Source organism: Crotalus tigris, unplaced genomic scaffold, assembly GCF_016545835.1.
Source record: "Crotalus tigris isolate CLP2741 ecotype Arizona unplaced genomic scaffold, ASM1654583v1 scf7180000018549.3470463, whole genome shotgun sequence".
Lineage (NCBI taxonomy): Eukaryota > Metazoa > Chordata > Lepidosauria > Squamata > Viperidae > Crotalus > Crotalus tigris.
Window position 1 is genome coordinate 198,671 of NW_024097072.1, and position 27,168 is coordinate 225,838.

Consider the following 27,168-nt stretch of genomic DNA (forward strand, 5'->3'; position numbering starts at 1 on the left):
GATCCAAGTGCAAAAGTCTAATGTTGTGTTACACATCAGAGTATCCTTTTGAAGATGTCCTTGGGCAGAGCTCAAGGCAAACTCACATTTGCAGCTTAAGGATTAATGTGAAACCACTTTCTTGTCTTTGGGCTCCTTAGAATTCATTAAGGCCTGCCCAATTCCTTCATTTTCAGCTGAACTCAGGCCAAAATGTCAGGACCTTTTCAAAATAAGGAGGAAGGCCAAGTCAATCTATCAAGGGACCTTGACACTTGAAAAAAAGGGAAAACACAATCAGAGGAAAAGTGACACATTGTGCAAATGAATGGCAATAGGAAGCCATCTCATAAACCTTTGCTGTGTGAGCAACCGGCCAGCAGAGTTCCTTTCCTTTCTGAAAATGGTGCTGTGGTCATCCGTGGGAAGGAAATGGCATACTTTAGCCTGTTTATTTTAGCCCGAAACCCCTCCTCTCATTAGCAGCCCATAAACCCAAGAACAGTCAGGTCCTACTTTTCGGTTTGAAAAAACTAGGCGTGAAAATAATCAAAGCATAAAACGCCGAGATACTGAGGAGGAAAACAAATGGGGATTTGACAAAGTATTTGGCAATCTGTACTCGCAAGTAAACATTAAAAATATTCTCAGTTCAGTTCCCTTTTTGAATGTTGCTAAAGATTCAAGGAGACAGAAAAACCAGAAAACACCCATGTCAATAGAATCAACACGCTGCCTCCAGGGATCAAGAATTGACCCCAAATTTCTCTTTCATGATAACAGATTACCCTCTATGGTAAGATCTGCCCCCACCCTCCCATCCTTCAGCAGGAGCCTTAAGACCTGGCTTTGCTGATTGGCTTGGGGTTCTACACTGGAGGTGGCTACTGGATTGATGGCAGACCCCACCTCCCCTCCTTGTTCTTTACTGGTCCATCTTTCTTTTTTGGCAATCATATAGTTCAGTGGTGGCGAACCTATGGCACGCGTGCCAGAGGCGGCACTCAGAGCCCTTTCTGTGGGCATGCACACCATCACCCCAGCCCTGCCTCCCCCCGCAGCCCCCTCACCAGCAGCCCCCCCCCAGAGTCAACCCCCGGTGCAGCCTGTGTGGAGCAGCGCAGCTAAGCACATGGCAGCCGGACAGCAGGGACAAATCTCCGCCCTCGTGCCTTGTTGTGCGCAGATGATGCTATTGGGCATGGGTGGAGGGCATGGCCACCATGGCGCTGCAGGGCTGCCTGGGCGATCTGCTGCAGCAGGCCGTGGAGGTGGTGGGTGGCCCTGTGGGCGGGCAGAGCGGCGGCAGAAGGGGCGGAGCAGGTGGGCGGGTGGAGCAGGGGCGGGGCGGTTTGGGGACACTCGGTCTCTAAAAGGTTTGCCATCACTGATATAGTTTGTATTTCTCGCTGAGCGAGTGTGGTGGCTCAGCAGTGAAAGACACTGAGCTTGTCTACTGGAAAGTGGACAGCCTGAGTTGGAGACCTGAGCACCGCATGATGGGGTGAGCTCACATTCCTTGCCCCAGCTCCTGCCAGCCCAGCAGTTCAAAAGCATGCTAATGCGAGTAAGTAAATAAGTACCACTTTGGTGGGAAGGAAACAGCGTTCTGTGTACTTTTGGCATATAGTCATGCTTGGCCACGTGACCATGGAAATATCTTTGGACAATGCTGGCTCCCTTAGCCAAGAAACGGAGATGAGCATTTCAAGTGTACATAGCTTCCCCCAACAACTGACACCAGTGCATTAAATAAATAAAATGATCTCTGAAAGAGAAGTTATTTCCATTGGTTTGAAATCACAAATTCAAGACAAGTCCCAATTTTTCTACGATTACTGCTTTTTGCATCACAACTTGAATAACACAAACCAGTCATTTCAGATTCAAACCGCTTCTCTGATATCTTTTGTCGATTAAGTTCAGTTCGATTCTTTTCACTCTTACCAGCTACCTGCCTGTCAGGCAATCTTGGGATGGTTGGTAATTAATATTGCCTGTAAAATGTACAAAATGAACCACGTATTAAGGATCAGTTTTTCTCTTAAAAATACAGAAAACATACAGAACAGAAAACCTGTTCATTTCAGTTAGCCATTTTTATTGAAAAAGCAGAATGCAAATTTTAGACGAGGAAAAAAACCTCAGAAATAGACTTGAGTGGGAAAATCTTTCTTGAAACAAAAGATGCCAAATTTCAGGGAAATAAGTGTAGCTGCAGAAAGTGACTGAATTGTGTTGTCCTTGATGCTCGCTGAGCATGGTTGTTTTCTCGCAGACATTTCATTACCAAACTAGGTAACATCAACAGTTGTAGAAAAGAATTATAGTCTGAACTATAATTCCAAGCAATCTGTCAATATAAGGAATTGTGAGAAGCTAAAAGTTCCAATTCAATAACTGATGGGTCACAGGATCCTTATTCTTACAACATTTATTTGCACGTTGCAACAAGTATCACACGTTTTAATAAGCCATAGTGTGGTTTGCTTCATTTCAACGGAGAACACTAGAGGAAGTTAGTCACTAATGTCCATAAGCCTTGATTTATAGGTTCATGTTTCAGGAGCAGCCAACTACAGATCATTCAACCACATACATGCAAACTATATTTTAATGCAGGGGTCTTCAAACCTGGCCCTTTTCAGTTGAAGTCCACAAGTCATAAAAGGGCCAAGTTTGAAGACCCCTGTTTTAATGCAATGTATGAATCCAGTCCCTATCATCCTGTCAATTAAGTTGTCTTCCCAGTTTAGAAAAACCAAAAGTCCTTAGCTAAAATTCTCTCAAACCTTTTCTAGCATCATGTAGATAAGGACTGTGCTTGGTTATGAATATTCTCAATACAAGTAATTCTCAATTTCACAGCCATCTGTTAAGCAACTGTCCAACATTACAATAGCACTGAAAAAAAGTGACTTATAACTGGTTCTGCATTTACAACTGTCACAGCATCCCCATGGTTACGTGATCAAAATTTCGGTGCTTGCCAAATGGCATGTATGTACGATGACTGCAGCATCCCAGGCTCATGTGATCACCATTTATGACCTTCCCAGCCACTTCCGACTAGCAAAGTCAATGGAGAAACCACATTTGCTTAATGACCACCCGATTCATTTAACAACTGCAGTGATTTGTTGAACAATCACGGCCAAATTGGTCATAAAATTAGGCCTGACTCACCTAACTGTGTTGCTTAGCAGTGTCCCAATTGTGATTGTAAATCGAGGACTATCTGTATGTATGTATTTTTGTAAATTTCAATATACTTATAGCTCTCCTTTCATCCATACTAAGAATAAATTTTTAGGAGGCTATGCAAAGAACCATCTACACCAATTTTCACCCTAAAAGGCACCTGTTTTTAACTAGGAGGATATGAAATTACCTTCTTTAAGTTTCAGATTTTGACTATTTTGTCTCCAGCATAATTCCAGAGAAATGGTACTGGGGGGGGGGGACTCCAGATCCCTCCAGCTTACTCTTGTTCTCAATACAGTAAGCATTCATAGCAATGGGCGTTCCTTTTGCACCAGCTGCAATGGATCAATAGTGCAGTAATTCAAACAGCGATGGTCACTGGACTTTACTGATGCCTATTTAGCAAGCAATACACTCAAGCCCTCATTAAACACAGTATCCACCATAGAGTGTATTGGCTAGGGGAAATAGAGAGGCACAAAACACTGTGTGCACAAAATGGTTTGCTTAGATTTATAAACAGAACAAAACTGGGCTGTTCTGAACCAGGCAGGAAGGATTATGGGGAGGGAATAGGGGAAAGGGCCAAAGGTATCAGTAATTGAAGGACAGAAGATGGAGAGAAAGGAAGCAGACAGTACAGCACCAGCCATTACGGGGAGGGAAGAGGGGATATACAAACCAGGCTGTCCCATTTGACAGTGCAGATTTTTTTTCCTGCTGACCTAAAACAGTCTAACAGCACGAGAAGAATATGAAGGTTTGTTCTGAACCAAGTTTTCCCTATTTTGTGCATCTTGCTCTAGAGCAGTGATGGCGAACCTTTTAGAGACTGAGTGCCCAAACTGCAACCCAAAACCCACTTATGCAGCGTCGAGTGCCGGGTGGGTGTGGCCCATTGGCTGGGTGTGGCCAATTGGGTGGGCGTGGCTACGGTGGTAGTGGCAGACTGGGTGGGACTAAAAAGTTCAATCAATCAATTTCAACTTTGCAAGATCTTTTTTTTTTCCTGCAAGAAGTTGAAATTGACTGATTGAAACTTTTTTTGCACATGGCGAAAAGTTTTTATAAAACCCAGCTGAAGGCCTAGGACTAGGGCGACGGTGCGCGTGCCCACAGAGAGGGCTCTGAGTGCTGCCTCTGGATGCCATAGGTTCATCACCACTGCTCTAGAGAGTTACAGATCTGCATTGTCAACAATTAATATACAATAACTGGGTCCGTATTTCTCCAATAAAACGGTCTTATTACAGGTAGTTCACAACTCACAACAGTTCCTTTAGTGTCTGCTCAAAGTTACAACGGAAAAAAAGTGACTTCTGACCATTTTTCACACTTACCACCTTTGTAGCATCCCCAAGGTCACATGATCAAAATTCGGCCGATTGGCAACTGATTCATATTTAAGGCAGTGTCATGTGATCCCCTTTTGCAATCTTCTGACAAGCAAAGTCAATGGAGAAGCTGGATGTACTTAACAACTGTGTTACTAATTTAACAACCATGGTGATTCAGTTAACAACAGTGGCAAGAAAGGTCGTAAAATGGGGGCAAAACTCACTTAACAACATAAATTTGGGGCTCTGTTGTGGTCATTAAGTCAAGGAACACCTGTACAGCCAAGCAGAATATGTGATTCCAGCAAAGGTTTAGGTAGCACATGCATTGCTAAGAAAGCACGCTACCTATCCTAGTCCTCAGATACCTTTAGTCAGACCACAGTAGCTCTTTGAAAGTCGCAGGATGAAGTTCCCAGAGGTTTGCTTCCAGAAACAAAATCTAGATTCATCTGCGCACAAGGCAGGCCCTTTTATCATCTAAGTCAGTGGTTCTCAACCTGTGGGTCGGGACCCCATTTGGGGTCGAACGACCATTTCACAGGGGTCGCCAAACAATGCAGTCCGCCATTTTCCCCCCCTTTTCCTTAGTTGTGCTACTCCCTTTTATTCTATTGGCTTTTGAAAGCCAATAGAATAGACTCTCTTGAATAGAGTCTAATTCTATTGGCTTTCAAAAGCCAATAGGAATTATCCAGGCTGTCTCTGCTCTGCTGAGCCCGCCAAAAGTCCCATTCTGCAAACGGTGCTGTAAGTTGTCTGCAGCGAAGGCAAGCTGTCTGGAAGCTTCCACCCCTCCCTGCTGAGCAACTACTAAAAATGTAAGTAAAAGAGGGCCAGGGAGGGTTGGGAGGTGGGAGGCCGGCGGGCGCAGGGAGGGTTGCTGGCGCGTGTGGGGCCCAGTGGGTGCTTTACCTCTCTTGGGCTGGGCCAGCTGGTGGCCCAGCCGGTGGTCGCCCTGCGCCGTCGCTGCCCCTTGCCAGCTACGCCTTGGCCAGCACAGGGGGCAGCACCACGCATGCGCGGCACTCCCGGGCAGGGAAAGTCCTCGACTTACGACCGGTTGGGGGTCACGGCATTAAAAAGGTTGAGAACCACTGATCTAAGTATTAGCCATCCTCAACAAAAAGAAAAGCCAAGTCTTTGGACTCAAGTATGTTACTTTCAAGGAAAAAGTCCAACTGAAATAGTTGACTTTTCCTTCTTAGAAGATCCAAGATTAGATTACACAGCTATTTTCCAGAAACTGTTCCTGTTTCTGCCTGATCTCTTGACCCATACTACGCACGCTCCAACTCTGCCAATGCTTCCAGAAATATATCATTAAAAAAAAAAAAACCTAGAGAGTATTCTGCATTTTCATGATACATTTCTCTATAGCAAGAACGCAGGGCTTATTAACACAACGCGCTCACGGTAATGGTGGTATCTGTTCAGAAAAGCACAACGCATGGTTAATTGTCCTGGTTTAACTGCCACAGGTGATTTCTTTAAAATGCAATAACTCAAGGAATGAAAGGTCATTTTACACATTGCATGCAACGTGTATTATAATGCCTGTAGGTATGTACCCAGAAACACATGCAACACACTGCGTTGACCAGAATATCCATCTGCCATTCATCAAAATGCTTACATCTTGTTTTTTTTTTTCATGTTTATGCACATACCTAAAGAGTGTTGCCCCTAATTTATTAAAATTAATACAATTCTTAAAGCAGCCACATCTTTTCCAGACTCAACTCAATCCCTTAAAAAGTTGGGCTGCTTTCATTAATAGACAAGAGGTGCTATGCCATGTGCAAATCAAAGCTCGTCTTCCAAATTATTTTCAAAGCATGCGCGTTCTAACACAGAGGAAAGAGTCATAGGAAAAATGTTTAGCATCCCTTCAAAAACTACCCAGATTCCAACCATTTAATATCTAGCCCAGTGGTTCTCAACCTGTGGGTCGGGACCCCATTTGGGGTCGAACAACCATTTCATGGGGGTCGCCAAACAACACAGTCCGCCCTTTTTTCCCCCTTTTCCTTAGCTGTGCTACTCCCTTTTATTCTATTGGCTTTTGAAAGCCAATAGAATAGGCTCTCTTGAATAGAGTCTAATTCTATTGGCTTTCAAAAGCCAATAGGAATTGTCCAGGCTGTCTCTGCCCTGCTGAGCCCGCCAAAAGTCCCATTCTGCAAACGGTGCTGCACCAGTTGAGTAGTCCTCGACTTACGACCGGTTGAGTAGTCCTCGACTTACGACCGGTTGGGGGTCGCGGCATTAAAAAGGTTGAGAACCACTGATCTAGCCGAAAGAAGGTGAGTGCCCCAACAACCATTAAGCGTGATTCAAGACACTTCGGTAAACTTCCAGGATATTCTCTTATGCCCAACGTCAGGAAAAGGTTTAACTATCGCAGGAATGTGACATTTCCACTGTGCTTTCATTAGCAATGGTAATGGGCTCAGAACTCGTTCTTACCTTCTGCTACATCATCGTCCACAGCTCCTTTCACCTGAGAAAAGCACCACTGAATGTCATTCCCGCCACCGCCAGCTCCTAGAAACAGAACAGAAGTTAAATCAGTGTAGTAATTCCACAGTCTAGGAAATTTGGCTGCCCGGTGTTATCATTCCTCTCTCGTAAGCAGTGCAGCGAATGACGCTGCAAAGGCAAACTCTACACACCTACAAGAATATTCTCGGCACAGACTGAAGCCCACAGATAACCTCGTCGCAAACAATTCTCTTGCTCCACCTGCCGCCTAAAGCACTGGGTTCGAATTAGCCCAGAGCAAATCTATCCATCCGGCCCAGAGTCACTGCAATTTCTCAGCTAATTCTTAGCAGTTCCCAAAACTACATTCCTGAATACATTCCAAAAATCCACCACAGTTGCAAGAAGCTCCCTCAGATGCCTTCTAGAATTCCCTGAAAAAATGCAGTGCTTCCTTGCCTTAACAAACAAAATTCATTTTGTATATTAAATCCTCTCCTGCCCCTAACCTGGCTACATTTTTTTTCCTCCACACTGTTTTTAAGAACAATAAATCAACATTCTCATTAGCAGCAGCCGGAGCAGCGAACTTCACTGCCTAAAGAAAAAAACAACAGAAACCTATGCCAAGAACCTTTCCTATAATGCATAATAAAGAAATAAAACATGATTTAAAAGAAAAATACAAAGCAGAAGCTACAACCTCAAAAGCTGAAGAGGCAGGCTGCCTGGCTGCTTTAAAGTTACAAGTAAGTTTCAAACTACCGTAAAAGACGGATCGAAGAGAAAATTTCAGGAACATTTCTGCCTAGGCGAAGACAATGAATCACTTGAACCTTGCCGCCAAGGCATGTACAAAACACACAGCAGACACCACCCATTTCATTTCTTCTTCATATCATTTGAAGTCAGTCATTTGGGGCTGGGTTCATACAGGAAAAGACGGTGAAGAATTATGAACTGGTAGCTTCCAGTTCCTGAAAAAAAGGGCTGTCAAAATGGAGTGCTTTCTTTTCATGCACCCCCCCCTCCAAACTAAAATCAAAAAAACAGTGCAAGGCTTCTCTCTCTCTCTCTCTCTTTCTCTCTCTCTCTCTCTCTCTCTCCCCCCCCCCCTCTTTCCTGCTAAGACTTTGCTCTACCCAGAGAACAAAGTTTGAAGCAACTATGTATTCTTTCCGGGCTCAAGAACAGCAGGAGAACACAGGAAAAGTGGAAACAAAAGTATTCTATTTTAATCTCCCTTCTGTTACAATGTCCTGGATCATTTGACCATATCTGGAAATGGGAAAGGATGTTTAGAGATAGGAATAAACCCCATCCGCATATACAGTATCCCACATGCATCTTGAAGGAGCCAAGTCAAGGCCCAGAGCTGAGCTTCGCCTGGAAACCCAAGGCCTTCCATATAAAATTAAATGTAAAAGGAAAAGTACATCTCATTCAAAAAAGTGGGCTGCCCTCGTCCAGCTGTAACACCCTGCATATTCAGAGCTCTGCTTTCATTGATGAAAAAGAAAAAAGAAAAGAAAAACCAGGGGTGGGTGGATAGTATTTTGAGCACATCAGGGCTGCAAAAGCAGTTCTAAACACAGCCTCTTGTGCTCTATTTCCAAACCTAGAGCAATTAAAGCAACTGGGTGTGGGTGAAACAAATTCCAGGAGGGGGGGGGAAGGAAAAAAGGGGAAAAAATGGAGCGGAGAAAGCAAGAGAAGGAAGCTGGTGCTCAAGGCCTCCCAAATGCATTTCCAAGCCACCCCAAGCACTTGTAAGGTGGGGAACCTCCTCCCTCCAACAAGCAGGAAGAGATGGAGGCTTCCTGTAACTATTCACATGTGGGCTGCTCAGGCTGACAGCAACCTCCCCCCCACCCCACCCTTGGTTTCCCCCCCCCCCGTCTGGCACGAAGACTGCACGTCTCTTCCCACGAAACCGGCGGCCTCGGAGGAGCACGCCGGCTTGCAAACGAGCCCACCGCCCTCCCTTTTCCCTGCCCTTCCCTTCCTTCCCCGACGCGCCCTCTGCCCTCATTTCCCAAACGCGGGCCGTGCAAAGCCATCCTCGCCAGCCGAGCCCCGAATCCCCGCCCGGGGTGGGGTGGGGGAACCCTTCCGAGGCTTATCAGCAGGGGAGGGGGGGAAGGGAAAGATCTTTCCTTCCCCCACCCTCCGACCGACACACACACACACACACACACAACGCCCGGTTGGAAACCGCTCCAACTTCTGCCTCCCCCTCGCCAAGGAGAGCGGGCGCTTGACGGGCAGAGGCGAGAAGGGGGCACCGATCTGAACCTGCAGCGGAGCGATGCAGGCAATGCATCCAGGGGATCGGGGCGGAGGGGAAAAGGCGGAAGAGCCGGCCACGGGGAGAGGGGAGCCGGGATTTCAGGAGACCCTCCGAGGCAGGGGAAAAAAAAGCGGACCGGGGCTTTCCGCGAGCAAGCAACCGGGGGCTGTGAGACAGCCCAAAGGAAGCGGCCGAGTCCGCTCCGCGCAGGGCCGGCGTTGGGGCTCTGCAAGAGCAAAGCAGCGCAGCCCGGCGCTTCCCCCGCCTGCCTGCCTGCCCGCCCGGCGCCAGTCCCCGGGCAGAGCGCGGCTCCCTGGCCCCTTTACCTGCCATGCTGGGCGCCCAATGGTCGGCGGTCGGGAGGAAGCGGCCTCTCAGCTTCTCAATCCTATGGCCGGGCCGGTCTCGGAGAGAACGTGGAAGGAGGATGGCAGCGGATCGCAGCCGCCGGGGAGGGAGGGGGGGTCGGGCAAGGCCGGCTTCGCTTCCAGGGCTTCCCCGCTCTCCGCTTCCTCCTCCTCCTTACCCAGCCCCCCCTCCTCTTTTCAAAATGGCGCCGGCAGAAGCGAATATGACGTCACCGGCCGAGGCGGGGGAGGGTGGGAAAGGGAGTGGGGGGGGAGAGAGAGAGAGCAGCTCGCCCGAAGGGGGGGAAGAAGAAGAGGAAAGGGGCGGGGCCCGGGAAAAAAAAAAAAAAAAGGCCGGAGGTTTGGAGCGCGCGCCTTTGCGCTGGCTGAGCCGCGCGCGGGGATCGGAGTGTTCCCACGACCCGCTCTCCGCCTGGTGGCGAGGCGCGGGCGAACCCGGAGCAGGGCGGGGATGGCGCGGCGGGTGAAACACCGAAAGGAAACTTTCGCTGGGCGCTGCGCTCGACTCCGCCCGCCTTCTGCGCTGCGTGCCTGGGAAAGGAAGGGCGAGCGCGGGGCTGGGGCTTTCTCTCTTTCGGCGCTTCCGCTGGGTCTGGACTTTCTGATGAAGCGACAGGTCGCGAGAGAGGTCAAGGTCAGACTTGAGCTGATTTCCGATTTTTTTGGGAGGGGGATTGGAAGGTTAAAAAAAAAAAAAGCCCCATTATCATCATGGAGATGATTTTGGCTACCACTGTAGTTAACATTTTGCTTAATCTCCCAGAGGTGGTTTTCCAAAAGGCAAGTGGACTTTCTTTATTTTTTTTTTCTTTAAAAACGTTTCACTTCTCATCTAAGAAGAACTGAAGAAGCTCTTCTTGGAAGAAGAAAGAAAAGGAAAGGAAAGGAAAGGAAAGGAAAGGAAAGGAAGGAAGGAAGGAAGGGAAAGAGAAAGAGAAAGAGAAAGAGAAAGAAAAAGGGAGGGAGGAAAGGAGGGAGGAAAGAAAAGAAAGAAAGAAAGAAAGAAAGAAAGAAAGAAAGAAAGAAAGAGGAAGGAAGGAAGGAAGGAAGGGGGGAGGAAAGAAAGAAAGAAAAAGAAAAAAAGAAAGAAGGGAAAGAAGGAAGAGAAAGAAAGAAAGGAAAGAAGGAAAGAAAGAGGAAGAAAAAGGAAGGGAGGGAGGAAGGAAAGAAAGAAAGAAAAAGAAAGAAAGAGAAACAAACAAACAAACTAGGAAAGTCCAGTTGCCGTTTGGAAAAGCACCTCTGAGACAAGCAAGATCTGGATGGTTGAGAATCTCAAAAGACTTTAGCTTATTGATAATGAGCAAGGAAAAGACAAGAGTGCCAATACCTTTAATTAAGAGCTCAGTTTTCCCTTTCAAACTGAAGGCCTGGGACTTGGTAGTTTCCGTCTCACCTTTCGAAAATGCTTCTGAACTTTTGAAAAGTAGGAAATGCAGAGAGCTGCTGCTGCTGTCTTGTTTGGCCAAGATCCCAAATTCCTGAAAACTTCCTCTTGTACCTGGACTGCTGCCTCTCAAATTTCCATGCGGTATTTTGAGTTCCACCCATCTATTGATCAAAGCATCTGAGCCAAGATGGGAAGAAAACACCCACTCTTTCAGAAATAACTGCTTACAGGCATTCTGTTGTTACAGTATTGCCTTTCTTGGTTACACTAAGCGGAAAGAACTTTTTTTTTTTTTGTAATAACACTACTGACAGTTTTTGTCACACTAACTGTAAAATAAGGACTGGGAACCGACTGGGGCTGAGGCACTGTTGGGAACAATCTTCCCCTAAACTCAAAATGCATCCCAAACAAAATCAGATATGTTAACACTTTGCATTATGGGTAATCCTGCACTTATAACCACAACTGAGCCCAAAATTTGTTGCTAAGCAAGGATGTTGTTAAGTGAGTTTTTCCCCCATTTTACACCCTTTCTTGCCACAGTTGTTAACTGAATCACCATGGTTGTTAAATTAGTAACACAGTTGTTAGGTAATTCTGGCTTCTCCATTGACTTTGCTTGTCAAGAAGGTCACAAAAGGTGATCACATGATTCCGGGATACTGTGACCGTCTTAAATATGAGCCGGTTGCCAAGTGTCTGAATTTTGATCCTGTGACTGTGGGAATGCTGCAACGGTCGTAAACATGAAAAACTGACATAAGTCAAGTTGTAAGTCAAGAATTGCCTGTAGTTTACTGTTTTGCTCTGGATCTAAAGTCCAAAGCTTTTCAAAGGCTGTTCCTGGTATGAACACCAGGAGATGCTGACTGTCTTCATTTACTCATTTTTATCCCACCCTTTATTATTTTTATAAGTAACTCAAGGCGGTGAACATAACTAATCTTCCTTCCGCCTCCTATTTTCCTCACAGCAACTACGACATGAGATGAATTGGGCTGAGACAGACCGACTGGCCCAAAGTCAGCCAGCTGCTTTTTGTTGCACTCAGGTAGGGTTAAAACTCACACTCTCCTGGCTTCTAGTCTGGTGCCTTAACCACTACACCAGAGTGGCTTATCTTAACACAATCTCGGTGCACTCAACTGGAAAGCAGCTGAAGTTCCTTTGGGGGCACCTTCTGGCTCTTCTCCAATTGTGGATGAGTGTTGCATCTGCCTACAGATCATGGGTACCACTAATGGAGAACAACTGTGGTTAACAAGGGATTAAAATACTCCTAAGACAGTGATGGCGAACCTTTTAGAGACCAAGTGCCCAAACTGCAACCCAAAACTCACTTACGCATCGTCGGGGGCCGGGTGGGTGTGGCCCATTGGATGGGTGTGGCCTATTGGGTGGGAGTGGCTGCGGTGGTAACTGGGTGGGACTAAAAAGTTCAATCAATGAATTCCAACTTTGCAAGATCTTTTTTTCCCCCGCTAGAAGTTGAAATTGACTGATTGATTGAACCTTTTTTTTTTTTTGCACACGGCGGCGGAGGCCTAAAGCGAAAAGGTTTTATAAAACCCAGCTGAAGGCCTAGGACTGGGGCGACAGCATGCGTGCCCACAGAGAGGGCTCTGAGTGCCGCCTCTGGCACCTGTGCCATAGGTTCGTCACCACTGCTCTAGAGAGTTACAGATCTGCATTGTCAACAATTAATACACATAGGTTCGCCACCACTGCCCTAAGATGATGTGGGAATAAATCTCCTAGTGCTCAGTTGTGGTGCTGATTGGATAAGGAGCTATGAGGGTGCAGTGGTTAGAATGCAGCATTGCAGGCTAATTCTGCTGACTGCCAAGGGTTCGATCCTCAGTGGCTCAAAGTTGACTCAGTCCATCCTTCCAAGATCGGTAAAATGAGGACCCCAGATTGTTGGGGACAAGATACTAACTCTGTAAACCACTTCAGAGAGGGCTGTAAAGCACTGTGCAGTGATATATAAGTCCAAGTGCTACTGCCATTGGGACAGAAATGTAAAACAGTTTTCTACAATATTGAGCAGTTGAGTGGTTAGCCCTTAGAGGTAGTCCAGGCAGGAAACAACCACAATTGGGATCAGAATTTTTGTAGCTAAGCAAGAGGGTTTTAATGTGAGTTTTGCCCATTCTTTTTTTTACCTTTTCGGCCGCGGTTGTTTGGCAAACCACTGCAGTTCTTAAGTGAACCGCTCTTTCCGTGAGCGAATCAGATTTTCCCATTGACATTGCTAGTCGGAAGCTGGCTGGGAAAGTTGCAAATGGTGATTACATGACCTTGGGATGCTATAGCCATCGTAGCTATGTGGATCCCTATAAAAGAATAAAAAGAATAAAAGCAATGCCAACACCAGCAACAAAATCGTAATAAAAATCAATAAAAACGTAATGCTTTCTAAGATTATTTTCCTGACTTTCCAGTCTCCTCTATGGCTTTGAGACTTTTTCCTGGTCTCCTGTTCATTTGTGAATAAAATCTGATCCTGCTTAGTTTTTTTTCAAGGTCACCCACAGTCTGCTGTGAAAATCTCTCTAAGACCATAGGGTGGGGATTGAACATGGTCAATGATCATAAGATGCTTCCCATATCACTTTAAAGAATGATGTTTTTGTTAAACTGTTATGGATCCCAGTCTACTTCATCAAGTGAATGTACTGTGTTCCACAGAGTTTGTGTAGGAATAAACGTTATTCTTTATTTATTCTAAAAGATATTCATTGTTTTTTTTCCCCTATCAGAATATTGTGCACCTTGTAAGGTATCAGATGGTAGAACATACAGTGTATAGATTAATGTTTGTCAAGCTTGTCAACTTTAAGAGGTGCGGAATGCAACTCCCAGAATTCCTTTCCTGCTGGAGAATTCTGGGAGTTGAAGTCCATACATCTTAACTTTGCTAAGGTTGAATAACATTGGATTATAACTGTCCTGAAGAAAAATACGGCTAGTTAACTGGCTGAAAACAGAATGAAAAAGTCAGCTGTATTCCCTGTCCAAGATCATATCTGTGATTCTCAACCATGTCATAGTCTTCATTCGGTTGCTGAGGTAGGTCATCACAAAGAGAGGGCCCATTTAGGAAAGCTAGTTCAATCTATTAAAATTTGCAAATTATGGTATGTAGTTTAGTACACGTGTGAATGCATTCTATTGTGGCTTAAACTACGGTTAACCCAATCCTGGCTTATTGCAACTTCATCTTTAGATCAGGTAAGAACCAAAAATATTTTTTCTTGCTATTGGATCTAAAATGGCGCTTTTAGATGAGAAAACTGGATGATTTTAAAGGATCTAAAGTACATTTCTTCTGGACACTAATTTGCAGATAACCAAGCTTCTTGGTTATAGGAAATGCTGTTTACTTTTACGGGAAGAAACTAGGTTTAAAGAGAGTTCTATTACATTGAGTTGGCTACTTCGGTTAGTAGAGACCATTCATGTTCTATCTTCAAGACTGTACTTTGCTGCCATCTATGGAAAATTGGAAAACTTTTGTGACTGAATGTCTGATGGCCAATGCATTTGCTGTGCAGATGGATACAACCTACAAATCAGCTTTCTAGTGTAAGGATTAGCAAAGGTTAAGAAGTAGAAAAACAAGGTAAACTACATATTTGTACATGCTTTGAACAAGATTGGAGGAATGCTTTAGGCCTACATAAAGTATCATTGCTTTAGGGAGTTATGATTTTTTTTTAAGCAGCCAACACTTACTTCTTTTGTTGGCTTGCACAGAACCCTGCCAAATGAGAGGGTGCTTCAAGGCACAGCAGAGAAGGTGAATTCCAAAATATACAATCATCACACATTTTAAAAATGAGCAAGTTAAAGGTGCTCTTGTACAATGTCTTATTCTAGTGGCTTCATTTTTTAGGCTTCCCAAATCCTAATATAGCCTCTTTGGATTTTTGCTTATCAGGTTGGGTGATCTCAACCATTGTATGAATAACAAACCATGGTTTAGGGCTTGCCATACTCCACAATTGATGGCTTGAAGTGCACCACAATTAACACAACTGTGGTTGACCTGGCCTAAAAAGCAAACATAGAACCGCATACTCAGCAGGAACTAATGATATAAATAAACATAAAAGAGCATGCACACTTGCGAGATTTCTTGAGATGATTGGCTAGAGCTGACAAATATAAAAAAGTTTTTAAAAAGACATTTTTTTAAAAAAAATAGGCTGCATTCTTAAAAGCATGGGGATTATAGTTTTAAGTGCAATCCTAGGTTGCATTAATAGAGGGATGGAATCAAGATCACAAGAAGTTCTAGTACCTCTTTACAAAGCCTTAGTAAGACCACATTTGGAATACTGCACCCAGTTCTGATCACCACAATATAAAAGAGATGTTGATACTCTGCAAAGAGTGCAGAGAAGAGCAACAAAAATGATTAGGGGTCTGGAGGCTAAACATACGAATAACAGTTACAAGAATTGGGTATGTCTAGTCCAGGGGTAGGTAACCTTGGCTCTTTTATGACTTGTGGACTGGCTGAGGAATTCTGGGAGTTGAAGTCCACAAGTCATAAAAGGGCCAAGTTTGAAGACCCCTGGTGTAAGTCGAGGACTATCTGTACTATCTTTTCCAATTTCCTGATTAAGTGCTCCTACCTTTTCTCCTCCTTACCTCACCATGAAAATTTCCCTGAAATGCAGTATAGGCCAAAGCCCAGCTCTTAAAAAGAAATTGCAGCCTAGAGAAACCCCATTGTTTTTTATCCTTTATCGGCTGATAATCTCAAAGTTCTCTCTCCCAATGAAAAGTATTTTGAATCAATTGATGCTGTGACTTTGAAGTGGTGAAAACATGATTGTAGTTTCCTTCGGCTTCATGAAGCCTATTTAACTCCCGTCTTAAACAACAACAGCAACAATGAACTTCTTCAGCTCTGCTGTCTTCCTGAAAGATTCTGTCTCTTAACAATAGAGCTAACCTCAAGTACGTTGACAAGGAACATAGAACGTGGACATAGCACATAGATTAACAGGATTGGAAGGGACCTTGGAGGTCTTCTAGTCCCACCCCCTGCTCAAGCAGGAGACCTTATACTATTCCAGACAAATGGCTGCCCAGTCTCTTCTTAAAAACCTTCAGGAACTGCTTAGCTTGTCTAAACTGGCCAGCCTATCAGATCCCTACCGCTTCCCACCTTGTAGCCCTCCTCCAGCCTTAGGACCTGGGCTACACCACACATGCCGATCAAGGCATGTGTGGTGTATCCCAGGTCCTAAGGCTGGAGGAGAATCAGCCTGCCCGTGCAACTGAATGTATTTTAAATTGCTTCAATCCTCAGTGACCAGGAGGTGGTGGTGTGACACAGATATATGAAGTTTTCATGGCCAGACATGGTCAGATAAGATGCTAGTTTTGACAGCAGCAGTTATCAAAAGTGTTATTTGGTGGCTTCAGAGAAAGCCAAGGAGTAGGACAGATTTTGTCTCTGGAAGAATTTTTTTTTTTAAAGCAGAGCATAATATAGCCAATCCCAAAGGTACATCAAGAGATGTATCTTTTTTCCTAAAATAAATTATTTTGGGGTCATAAATTATTTTTTTCTTGAAGCAAGGTAGGGGTTTTTATATTTCATGATGTTTTTTGAGACCTAAAAGCATTGCTGTGTCCCTGGAAGGAAGTTGTGAACTTCTGCAGAAGCTACATGCTTCATTAGCTTTCACTTGGGTTTTCATTAGCCCAATTCATTAATAAATGCATTACATGTGCAATGCGATAATAAAAAAGCACATAACTAAGCTTATTTGTACACCTGTCTAGAAATTCTTAAGTTGATGTCTTTTCTTGATATCTGATTTATTTGCTACAGTTGGCTTTTTTTCCAATATATTTTTGGTTTTATACTTTTAGTGTATCTTGGATTTTTGTTTCCTACAGGATGACATATTTAAAATCAGTATCTTTCTTTGTGGAATAATTCTCTAGTATCTGTAACTGATTCATGATTAGGGGTGGTTATGATACGTCATAAAATCTTAGAAATTATAAGGAGTTTTCCACTAATTTCTGCCTAAGAGGCCCTTTCCCACTCAGCTAAAAGATGAGGTGTTTTTTTTTAGCTTGATTTCAGTGTGGACAAATACAAATCAACTTTAACTTTCTAACAGTTTCCTTTTTCTCAGTGTATGATTCAACTTCCTTTCAAAAATAGAGAATACTTAGATTCTGCCTTTTTTCCCAAGGATTTCTGCTCTCAAATATTCTCAACCCTGCGAGGGTGGACCTGCAAATAATACACCGTTCAGGAACGTCTGCAAGCAATTTCAATCTTTAAACGGGAAGCAAGGGAGTGAAAAGAAGCAACCGTATACGCTACCCTTATCTTGACATCTGGCAAAAACCTAACAGTTGGGATCTACTAGACTTTCATTCTGCGGCTTTAAGCAAATAAATTCTGTCATTCTCTGAAACCAAATCCGGTGGCAGATGATGAAATGATAATCCAAAGCACCCAACTTCCAAAACAAAGTTGGGAGAGCTGGTTTTAATTAATGCTATTGGAAAGGAGCATTATATGATGTGAGAACGAAACTCCCCTCCCCCCCCCAAGCCACATATAACCCTGGTAAAGGCTGCCTGAGCAACTAACTTGTGGGTTTCAGCCTATTTCTAGGATAATATGAAAATATTTGTCCCATCTACCTGGTCACCAAACAGCTGAGTCCAACAGAAGCTAAGTCCTTCCTTTGCTTCCAGGATAAACCCGCTGTTAAGCTGCATCTGTTGGCGTTTAATTTTGAGATAACTTTTTCTGCATATTTTTTTTTTTTTTTAGTTTTCACTTGATTTGATGAAAGACGGTTTATTTTAGACATTCTTTCTAAGACGAGAATTGAACTGCTTGTGCCTGGAATATGCAAAAAGACCAAGCAAGACATGAAAAAAAATAGCCTGCCTCTGACTGGATAACCTCTACAGGGGTCTTCAGCCTCCATGGCTTCCCCTCATTTGCAATCAAATCCCAGGGAAAATTTCAGGAATAAGCATCTTTCCTGGGGTTTTTTTTTTTTTTTCCCCAGTAGCATCTCTCCAGCAAAGAAACCCAGAAATGACCTGGATTTGCAAAGGAATGCTGGTGTGAAACTGGGAAAAGTCTTGAAGAGGGTCAACCCATTCCTTTGTTGTAGACCTTTTATTGTAAACATTGTAGAATATAGAACATAGAATCATAAGGCTGGACGGGATCTCAAAGGTCTTCTAGTCCAACCCCTTGCTCAAGGCAGAAGACCTTACACTATCCCGGTCGAATTTGTCCAATCTCTTCTTGAAGACCTCTAGTAATGGAGCAGCCTAACTGCAGGAGGCAAATTATTTCAATGATTGTTTTCACTGTCAGAAAGTAGTAGTAGTAGTAGTAGTAGTAGTAGTAGTAGTAGTAGTAGTAAAGTTGGAAGGGACCTTGGAGGTCATCTAGTCCAACGCCCTGCTCAGGCAGGAAACCCTATACCATTTCGGACAAATGGCCGTCCAGTCTCTTCTTAAAAACCTCCAGTGTTGGAGCATTCCCCGCTTCTGGAGGCAGGTTGTTCCACTAGTTAATTGTTCTAACTGTCAGAAAGTTTCTCCTTAGTTCTAGGTTGTTTCTCTCCTTGATTAGTTTCCATCCGTTGCTTCTTGTCCTGCCTTCAGGTGCCCTGGAAAACAGCTTGACACCTTCTTCTTTGTGGCAGCCCCTGAGATATTGGAACACTGCTATCATGTCCCCCCTCATCCTTCTCTTCATTAAACTAGACATATCCAATTCCAGCAACCGTTCCTTATATGTTTTAGCCTCCAGTCCCCTAATCATCTTTGTTGCTCTTCTCTGCACTCTTTCTGGAGTCTCAAGTTATCCTTACTTCTAAGCTGGGTCTCTCTTTAACAAGCTTCCATCCAGTACTTCTTGTTCTGCTCTCTGGTGCCCTAGAGAATAAGTCAATCCCCTCTTCTCAGTGACAGCCCAAGTACAGCTGGGATGTCCCTCCTGGTCTCTTTAATAGGCTGGACATACCTAGCTCCCTCAACCGTTCATCATACAACTTAGCCTCCATACCCTTTATTATCTTTGTTGCTCTGTTCTGCACACTTTCCAGGGTCCCATATCTTTTTTCCTTTTGTGGTGACCAGAACTGGATGCAGTATTCCAACTGTGGCCTCACTAGTGTGGTATAAAGCAATAGTATCAATTCTCATGATCTTGATGCTATTCCTACATGTAGGAGTACATATCTTGTACACAATAACATAGAGAGTTTTTTTTAAAAAAACTCTACAATTAAGAATAGATTTATTCATTTCCTCCTGCATTTACAGAAAAGTAACACTTTCAAATGGATAATGTACATCTTCCTTTCTTTAAATGATTAAATAGGGATGCTTAGATTTCCCCCCTCCTTTTAAAAGGTGTGCATGTGCATTGTTTTTCACGTCAATATCAGTAGCGTTTGCCATTATTTCCTGAGACTTTTAATTTTAGTTGTAATCTCCTAAACTAAGTAAATAGCAAGATATCCTGGTGATATTCCTAGCAGCCAAGGTCATCCAGATGACGCCTCCTGAATTGGTGCCCAGAGTTCTACTCTAGGGAATCATTATATTTACCGTTCCTGTTCCACGGGGTGATTCACGGGAGGGAGATACAGTTACCTGTGTGTTATCCAGCAATATTTCCCCAGAGGCTTTGCAGAAGCCCTGGGAGTGGAGAACATTTTAATTGGGAAAGCAGTGAAGAACTAAACCCCATCCCTCTTTGGTCTGGTAAACATGCACTACACATACCGGACCAAATATCTTGACTAGTTATGACTCAATGGGCCTTAATTTCTGATCAATACATATATTTTTTTTCGAGAAGAAAGAGGAAGCTCCTGTAGAAGTTTAGGAAACTTTCTAAAATCATTTGTCTTCACTAAAAATATTGGGTTCCTCTTTTATCTGTAGCCCCATATGAGTTCAGGGGTGTGTGTGTGTGTGTGTGTGTGTGTGTGTGTGTGAGAGAGAGAGAGAGAGAGAGAGAGGGAGTGAGAGAGAGAGAGAGAGAGAGAGTGCTCCCAACGGTGTCTCAGAGCACAGATTTACTAATCCGTGGAGATGTTATATTTGGATGAGTTGTTTTCAAACTTTCTGCCTTGAGGGAACCCACATTGGCTTGTCTGCAAAGAAAACCTCTGCACACTGGCTACAGAGAACATCTGCATTGCAAAGCGTTATGGGAAGACCTGCTAAAGTCCATCCAGTTCCACCAGGCTGAAAGCAGACTTGCTAAATGAATCAGCTGAAAAAGCAGACATTCAACCTGTCCTCTCAGCTCCCTATCCCAGTGTAAAACCAGTACATTAAGCAGGATCTTTACAGCTTAGTATGGTCATTTCTGTTTTCCAGTCTCCGTTTCCAAACCTTGAAATCGAAATGCTCATTTAATAAGGCTAGCAGAAGCCCTAGAGATTTTAAGGGGGCCTTTTCTAAGCACAAGTAAACCTGGAAATGTCTGCTTGTTTTCGTAGCAGCCCTAGCCCATTTCTTTTCTATGATGTGTGCATGATCTGTATGAATTGTTTTCCCCTGTGTTTTTATGTGATCAATCTGCCTCTGTAAGTATCTTTGAAAACATTCAGTGGCACACCACTTGAAAATAGCTGGTGATGCTTGGCAGGCAAAGATGATCAGGGGACTGGAGGCTAAAACATATGCAGAACAGTTGCTGGAATTGGGAATGTCTAGTCTAATAAAGAGAAGGACGAGGGTTGACAGGATAGCCGTGTCCCAATATTTCAGGGGTTGCCACAAAGAAGAGGGAGTCAAGCTATTCTCCAAAGCACCTGAAGTCAGGACGAGAAGCAATGAATGGAAACTAATCAAAGAGAGAAGCAACCTAGAATTAAGGAGAACTTTCTTGTCAGTTAGAACAATTAATTAGTGGAACAACCTGCCTCCAGAAGTTGCGAATGCTCCAACACTGGAAGTTTTTAAGAAGAGACTGGACAACTATTTGTCTGAAATGGTATAAGATTTCCTGCCTGAGCAAGGGGTTAGACTAGAAGATCTCCAAGGTCCCTTCCAATTCTGCTATTCTATTCTATTCTATTCTATTCTATTCTATTCTATTCTATTCTATTCTATTCTATTCTATTCTATTCTATTCTATTCTATTCCATTCCATATTTTCTATTCTATTTTGTTCTGTTCTGTTCTATTATTTTTTTAAAGGTTTTCTTTAGTAAGTTTAGGTCTACAGGTAGTCCTCAATTTATGAACAAACCTGGGACCAGAATTTTTAGGGCTAAGTAAGGTGGTTGTTAATTGAACCATGCACAAATTTAACTTTTTTTTGCCATGGTCCAGCGAATCACTGCAATTGTTAAGTAAATCAGGCGTTCTCTATGTGAACCTGACTTCCTTCATTGACTTTGCTTGTTGGAAGACAATTGGGAAGGTCAACCAATGGTGATCGGATGAGCCCGGGCTGCTGCAACCATTGTAACTACATGCTGGTTGCCAAACATTCAGATTTGGATCAGGTGACTCTGAGAATGATGCAATGAATGAAGGCGAATATATGCGCCCCAGGATAATGTTGCACGATCCAATCTGGATCGGTTACTGGGACCAGAGCTTCCAAGCACAAGTCCAAAAGCTCGGAAGATAAAACCTCTCATCCGGGTCACCGACCCAGATTGGACCCTGCAATCCTGCAATGGTGGTAAGTTTAGGAGATGACCAGCCTGAGCCTGAGGGAAGGGTCAAATATATCATAAGTCATGAGTCCCTGTTTGCCTAGAAAAGATCATTGTCCAGCCCACCTTGAATGCCTCTCTTATCTCCCACTCATTTCCCTTGACACTGGTTGGTCAGATTCTTGTAAAAAGCTTAAGCTTGCAATAAATCTTTAGACTCATTTGGACTGTCTGGATCTCCTGATTTCCCCCCCCCCCCCACGCTTGACAGTAAGTGTAAAAACCAGTCATGAGTCACTTTTTTTCAGTACTGTTGTAACTTTGGCCATTAAACAAATACAGACCACCCTCAATTTATGACCACAATGGAGCCTGAAATTTATGTTGGCTCAGTGAGAAATTTGTTAAGTGAATCTTGCCCCATTTTATGACTTTTCCTGCCACATCTGTTAAGTGAATCACTGCAGTGTTTAAGTTATTAAGGGAATCTTGCTTTTCCCCATTGACTTTGCTTGACAGAAGGTCGCTAAAGAGGATCGCAAGATCCCAGGACACACTGCGACCGTCATAAATATGAGTCAGTTGTCAGAATAACAGAATGACAGAGTTGGAAGGGACCTTGGAGGTCATCTAGTTCAACCCCCTGCTCAGGCCTATACCATTTCAGACAAATGTTTGCTCAGTGTCTTCTTAAAAACCTCCAGTGTTGGCGCATTCAAAACTTCTGGAGGCAGGTTGTTCCACTGGTTAATTGTTCTCAGTGTCAAGAAATTTCTGCTTAGTTCTAGGTTGCTTCTCTCTTTGATTAGTTTCCATCCAAACCTTTGAATGTAAATCACATGACCATGGGGATGCTACAATGGTCATAAGTGTGAAAAATGGTCATATGGCACTTTTTTCAGTGCCATTGTAACTTCAAACGGTCCCTAAAGGAACTGTTTTAAGTCGAGGACAACCTGTACTTCTATGTCAAGAACCAGGAGGCAGATTGATTGATGGATACTATTAAATGTCCAAGGGACTCCTGGAAATTACAAGCAAAACTAGCACTTAAAATATTTGTTATCAAGTCAAATGTAGTTATTGTATGTTGTTGTTAATTGTTGTTAATTGCGAAGTCGTGTCCGACCCGTCGCGACCCCATGGACAATGTTCCTCCAGGTCTTCCTGTCCTCTACCATCTTCTGGAGTCCATTTAAATTCACACCTACTGCTTCAGTGACTCCATCCAGCCATCTCATTCCCTGTCGTCCCCTTCTTCTATTGCCCTTCTTCTATTGCCCATTTATTAGTTATTGTATAGAAAAGATCTAAATGTAATAAAATAATGATCAAAAATAAAAAAATTAAAATGTTGGCACAATAATCCAGATGATGATGATGATGATGGAGCAATTTTTAACTGCTACTGATAAAGAAGAACAGATAACAGCATCATAATAACCACCAAATGTTCTCCAGACCAACCCCATTTTAACAAACTCTGGGATTATTGTAATAGATGGAGTAAGGCTCACTTCCAAGAGGATAAGTTTCCTTTACTTCAGTTCTACAATGAAAAAGTATCACCTCTTGGCCTCCGTTCCCTTTTCTTAAAGAGCTTCTCCCAGGATGAATGTACTGAATGCATCAATTCTGACTCTTGAGGCACAAAGCTATACAGTTAGATGATTTTCTAGGTCAAAATCTTAGGCAGCTAATTTTAAAATGTTCTGCGTTAAATGTATTAGTTTGGCTTTATTCTGGAGAGCTCTTTGTGTGTTATTTTACTTTAAAATGCTAAAGTATCTTGGCTGAGTTGTCATTGTAGTTTAAAACTAAAAATATATATTTTATCCACCTCCCCATCCCTGCTGAGAATGAAAGAGAAAATGCATGGATGTCTAGATTCAGAATCTCCACTGAAAGTTTAAATCTACAAAATAAAGAATGTTAGTTGTTTTATGTGCGTAACAGAGACTGGACCTGTCTGGAAATGATGCTATGTATTAATTGAGTAGCAAATCACTGCAGAGCCAGCAAAACCTTAATCCTTTAGTCTGAAAAAAGTTGTTTTTATGTCCATTACATCTTAGCAAGTTAAACAAAAACAAGGAGGGTAACATATATTAATCATATCCCTGAGATGGTGCTTTAGATTTGTTTCCTGGTGAACAATCAGGCTGAAAATATTATCTGTACTTTTTTTAGTCTGTCCCAAATCAAAGTGATTAGAAATTTAATTGTATTTGAAAGAATAAAAATTGAAAAATTAGTTTAAAAAATTAAAAATTTTCATGGTCTGAATAGAAACCAGACAAATCCAGAACTATGCTCATACATATACAAACAGATTTCAAATTCTCTTTCACATCATGTTGAAACACAATTTGTGTACAATTAAATAGATTTACCCAGTGTGGCTAGTTCTAAATTACAGTTTGTAAGCAGGGGCTACACAACACAATCATGAATCTCCACACCTTTAAGAACTGAAAAGATCTGGATGTTATGCCAAGATCTTAGGTGCTAAAGGTGTGGGAGCTAACTATGGACAGTTATTTTTTAGATACTGAATGTTTCTTAGTTTGAGGAATCGTGTTTGGGTTGTAAACCATTTCTCTATGGAAGTTGGGGATCTGCACAGATATGTAATAGATCAATACCATTAAGCCAACCAAATAAACTATGCCATAGCTAGGCTCAGTATGGGAATCCAGTCAAGGTAAACAAACCATCCTGCTTAGCATGCTATGCAAATCTAATTATTGTTTATTCACAGTTAACATAAATGAGGGCTTAAGATGAGGAATAAACTCAACTTGATGTCAAATAGACCTCTGTCTGCAACAAGTCAAGAAAACATTCTGCAAAAAATTCTTTCCTGGTGAAATTTCACTTATCTCTGCAAGCAACCACACACACACACATACACACACACACAACTGCCTCCCCTTCTCAGGCCAGCATCCCCTTAACTTTCCAAGAGGTTCTACTTCCCATCTCTAGCGAAGCAGCCAGGAGTTTGCTCCGGGGTAAAACGGATTACCCCCTGGCCAGTTTCTGCCAATTTGGAAACTCCACACTAGAATGGAATTCTTTATTGGCCAAGTGTGATTTGGACACACAAGGAATTTGTCTTCGGTGCCTAAGCATAATATATGCCTCTTGATGTGGAACCTCCCCGTTCAATGGCAGTCTACCTCTAAATGTCACTGGCCTGGGTGCGGAAAGGAAGATTCCCCAATGACAAAGTCTAACTATCCTTAATTATTAGCCTTCCCTAGTGCTAAACTGGGAGGAACCTTAAAGTGAGGCCCATCTCCCGGCGAGTTCAAATCCCATGGAGTTCAACAGGGATTTTGCCCCACAGCTGATGGGCTCGCGGCTGTGGGGCGTTTTTAGGGACCCCTCCCCTTCAGCGCTTGGGTGAGCTGAAGCGCAACTCGCTCCCTGGCTGAACTGGTTTACCTCAGTGTTTCTCAACCTTGACCATTTTAAGGCATGTGGACTTCAACTCCCAGAATTCCACAGCCAGCAATGCTGGCTGTGGAATTCTGGGAGTTGAAGTCCACATGCCTTAAAATTGTCAAGGTTGGGAAACACTGAGTCCTAGACCCTAGGAGACGGAAAGGAAGCGCCGGACAGAAATGGATTTTCCTGTCCCTTTTTCCTGAGGCTACCGGGAGCTCAGCCGGTAAAGTAAGCGAGGGCAGCGACACACCCAAGGAAGCAGCTTCTGAGCTTCGCCAGTGGGGGAGAAGGACCTTCTTCCCTGGGGTCCTTCTTTCAAGGTCCAAGAAGCCAAAACGGGTGCCTGGTGGAGGGAGGGAGGGAGGGGGGGAACCCAGACTGGAATTTAAAGAAAAAAAGTGCAGATTGATCTCTAGATCGGAGGCCTTCCTAATGAGGATTAAGTAGCAAGCCAATCACTCTGTTGAGCAGTAGAAGAAATACTACAAATAGTATAATACTACGCGGTAGTATGGGAGACTTTGCTTCCCCCCCCCCGTGCCTCCAAACCGAAGCTGGATCCCGAAACGGCAGTCCTGGTTTAATTTGGACATTCTCCCTTTCCCTCTCCCTCCCTCCCTCCCTCCCTCATCCATCCATCCATCCATCCATCCATCCATCCATCCATCCATCCATCCATCCATCCATCCATCCATCCATCCATCCATCCATCCATCCACCCACCCACCCACCCACCCACCTATCTATCTATCTATCTATCTATCTATCTATCTATCTATCTATCTATCTATCTATCTATCTATCTATCTATCATCAAAGGCTTAATTTTTGCTTGGACAAAGCCGAATAACAATTCTAGAAGAAAGTACGTCTGAAAGGGGAACTTCCACCACAGTTCTTTAAAAGGGTTTGGTCGACCCTTACATGCTTCGGAGAAAAGGCAGCCCCGAATCCGGGTTAAGGAATCGCGCGTCCACAGCTCCATCGAATTAATTAATTCCCCGGGACTCGCTCGAGTTACAACCGAGCCGGGTCGTTTCTGTATAGCGCCGACCCCCAACTATCCAATCCCCTTACAACCGTCGCGTATCGGCCGTTAAGGATTCAACGGATCTGGGGATCCAGAAAATTGGCTTAATTGCCCAAACCGTGGTTCAGATCCCCGTGGCTAAGCCTGTAAGCGAGCCCAGCTGTCCTGCAGAGGCAACCTGTAGCAAATGCATCGCGGTTCGGCGAGTTTCTTCCAGAAAAATCAAAACAGCTGCTGATCTCGCCAAGAAAAGAAAAAGAAAAAGAGAGAGGTGGGGGGAGAGAGGGAGGGAGGGGGAGAGAGAGAGAGAGAAAGAAAGAAAGAAAGAAAGAAAGAAAGAGGGAGAGAGGGAGGGAGAGAGAGAAAGAAAGAAAGAAAGAAAGGGAGGGAGGGAGGGAGAGAGAAAGAAAGAAAAAGAAAGAAAGAAGGAGAGAGAGAAAGAAAAAGAAAGAAAGAGAGGGAGAGAAAGAGAGAAAGAAAGAAAAAGAAAGAGAGAGAAAGAAGGAGAGAGAAAGAGAAAGAAAGAAAGAAAAAGAAAGAAAGAAAGGGAGAGAGAAAGAAAGAAAGAAAGAAAGAAAGAAAGGCAAGGAGAGAGAGAGAGAGAGAGAGAGGGAGAGAGAAAGAAAGAAAGCCAGGTTGCAAAAGCGACGGACGGGCAGAAAGTGGAAAACTCGTTTCCACGCGAGGTTGTTTGTTTTTTGTCCGGCTGTTTAGGATTCTCTTTCTTTCTCTCCAGCGATCTGAGATATCGCCAACATCCTACAGAGGGGAGGGGCCAGGAGGAAGAGAAGTTAGGCGAACCCCCAGGACTTGGCTCGCCAGGTGGCTCAAAGGCCGCGTTCGAGTCGGAGTTCCCCGGGCAGAGAGACTCCTGGGGTCGGGGACGTGTTTCGCCGTCGTGGGAAGGCGCCCGTCGACTCCGTGCCGGAAGCC

General features: G+C 43.7%; 2 protein-coding genes across 3 annotated transcripts in view; one reads left to right on the top strand and one right to left on the bottom strand.

Annotated features, from left to right (window-relative positions):
* The window catches only part of PPP2R2A (protein phosphatase 2 regulatory subunit Balpha), a 42,521-nt gene extending 32,753 nt beyond the window's left edge, over nt 1-9,768 (bottom strand). The window contains exons 1-2 of the mRNA XM_039354185.1: nt 9,621-9,768; nt 6,990-7,067 (exon numbers count right to left, since the gene is read on the bottom strand). Of these exons, the coding sequence (XP_039210119.1) occupies nt 6,990-7,067; nt 9,621-9,627 (85 nt within the window). The 5' untranslated portion in view covers nt 9,628-9,768. The remainder of the gene's footprint in view (nt 1-6,989; nt 7,068-9,620) is intronic.
* On the top strand, nt 9,626-18,471 carry LOC120312886. Of its 2 annotated transcripts, XR_005557985.1 has the most exons (3): nt 9,948-10,296; nt 12,029-12,106; nt 17,283-18,471. XR_005557985.1 is itself a non-coding variant. In XM_039354187.1 (2 exons), exons 1-2 carry the CDS (start codon nt 9,640-9,642, stop codon nt 12,314-12,316), a joined length of 945 nt encoding a protein of 314 aa, XP_039210121.1. In that variant the 5' UTR covers nt 9,626-9,639; the 3' UTR covers nt 12,317-12,417. The 2 variants fall into 2 exon arrangements, 1 of the variants encoding a protein (XP_039210121.1); XM_039354187.1 differs by lacking the exon at nt 17,283-18,471 and having other exon boundaries at nt 9,626-10,296; nt 12,029-12,417.
* The last annotated feature ends 8,697 nt before the right edge of the window (nt 18,472-27,168 follow it).

Bases quoted from the DNA above. Each gene is read 5' to 3' on its own strand.
- LOC120312886 (XM_039354187.1), top strand. From the start codon at position 9,640: ATGGTCGGCGGTCGGGAGGAAGCGGCCTCTCAGCTTCTCAATCCTATG. The intron at 10,297-12,028 runs GTCAGACTTGAG...TTTTCCTCACAG, and splicing joins AGGTCGCGAGAGAGGTCAAG to CAACTACGACATGAGATGAA.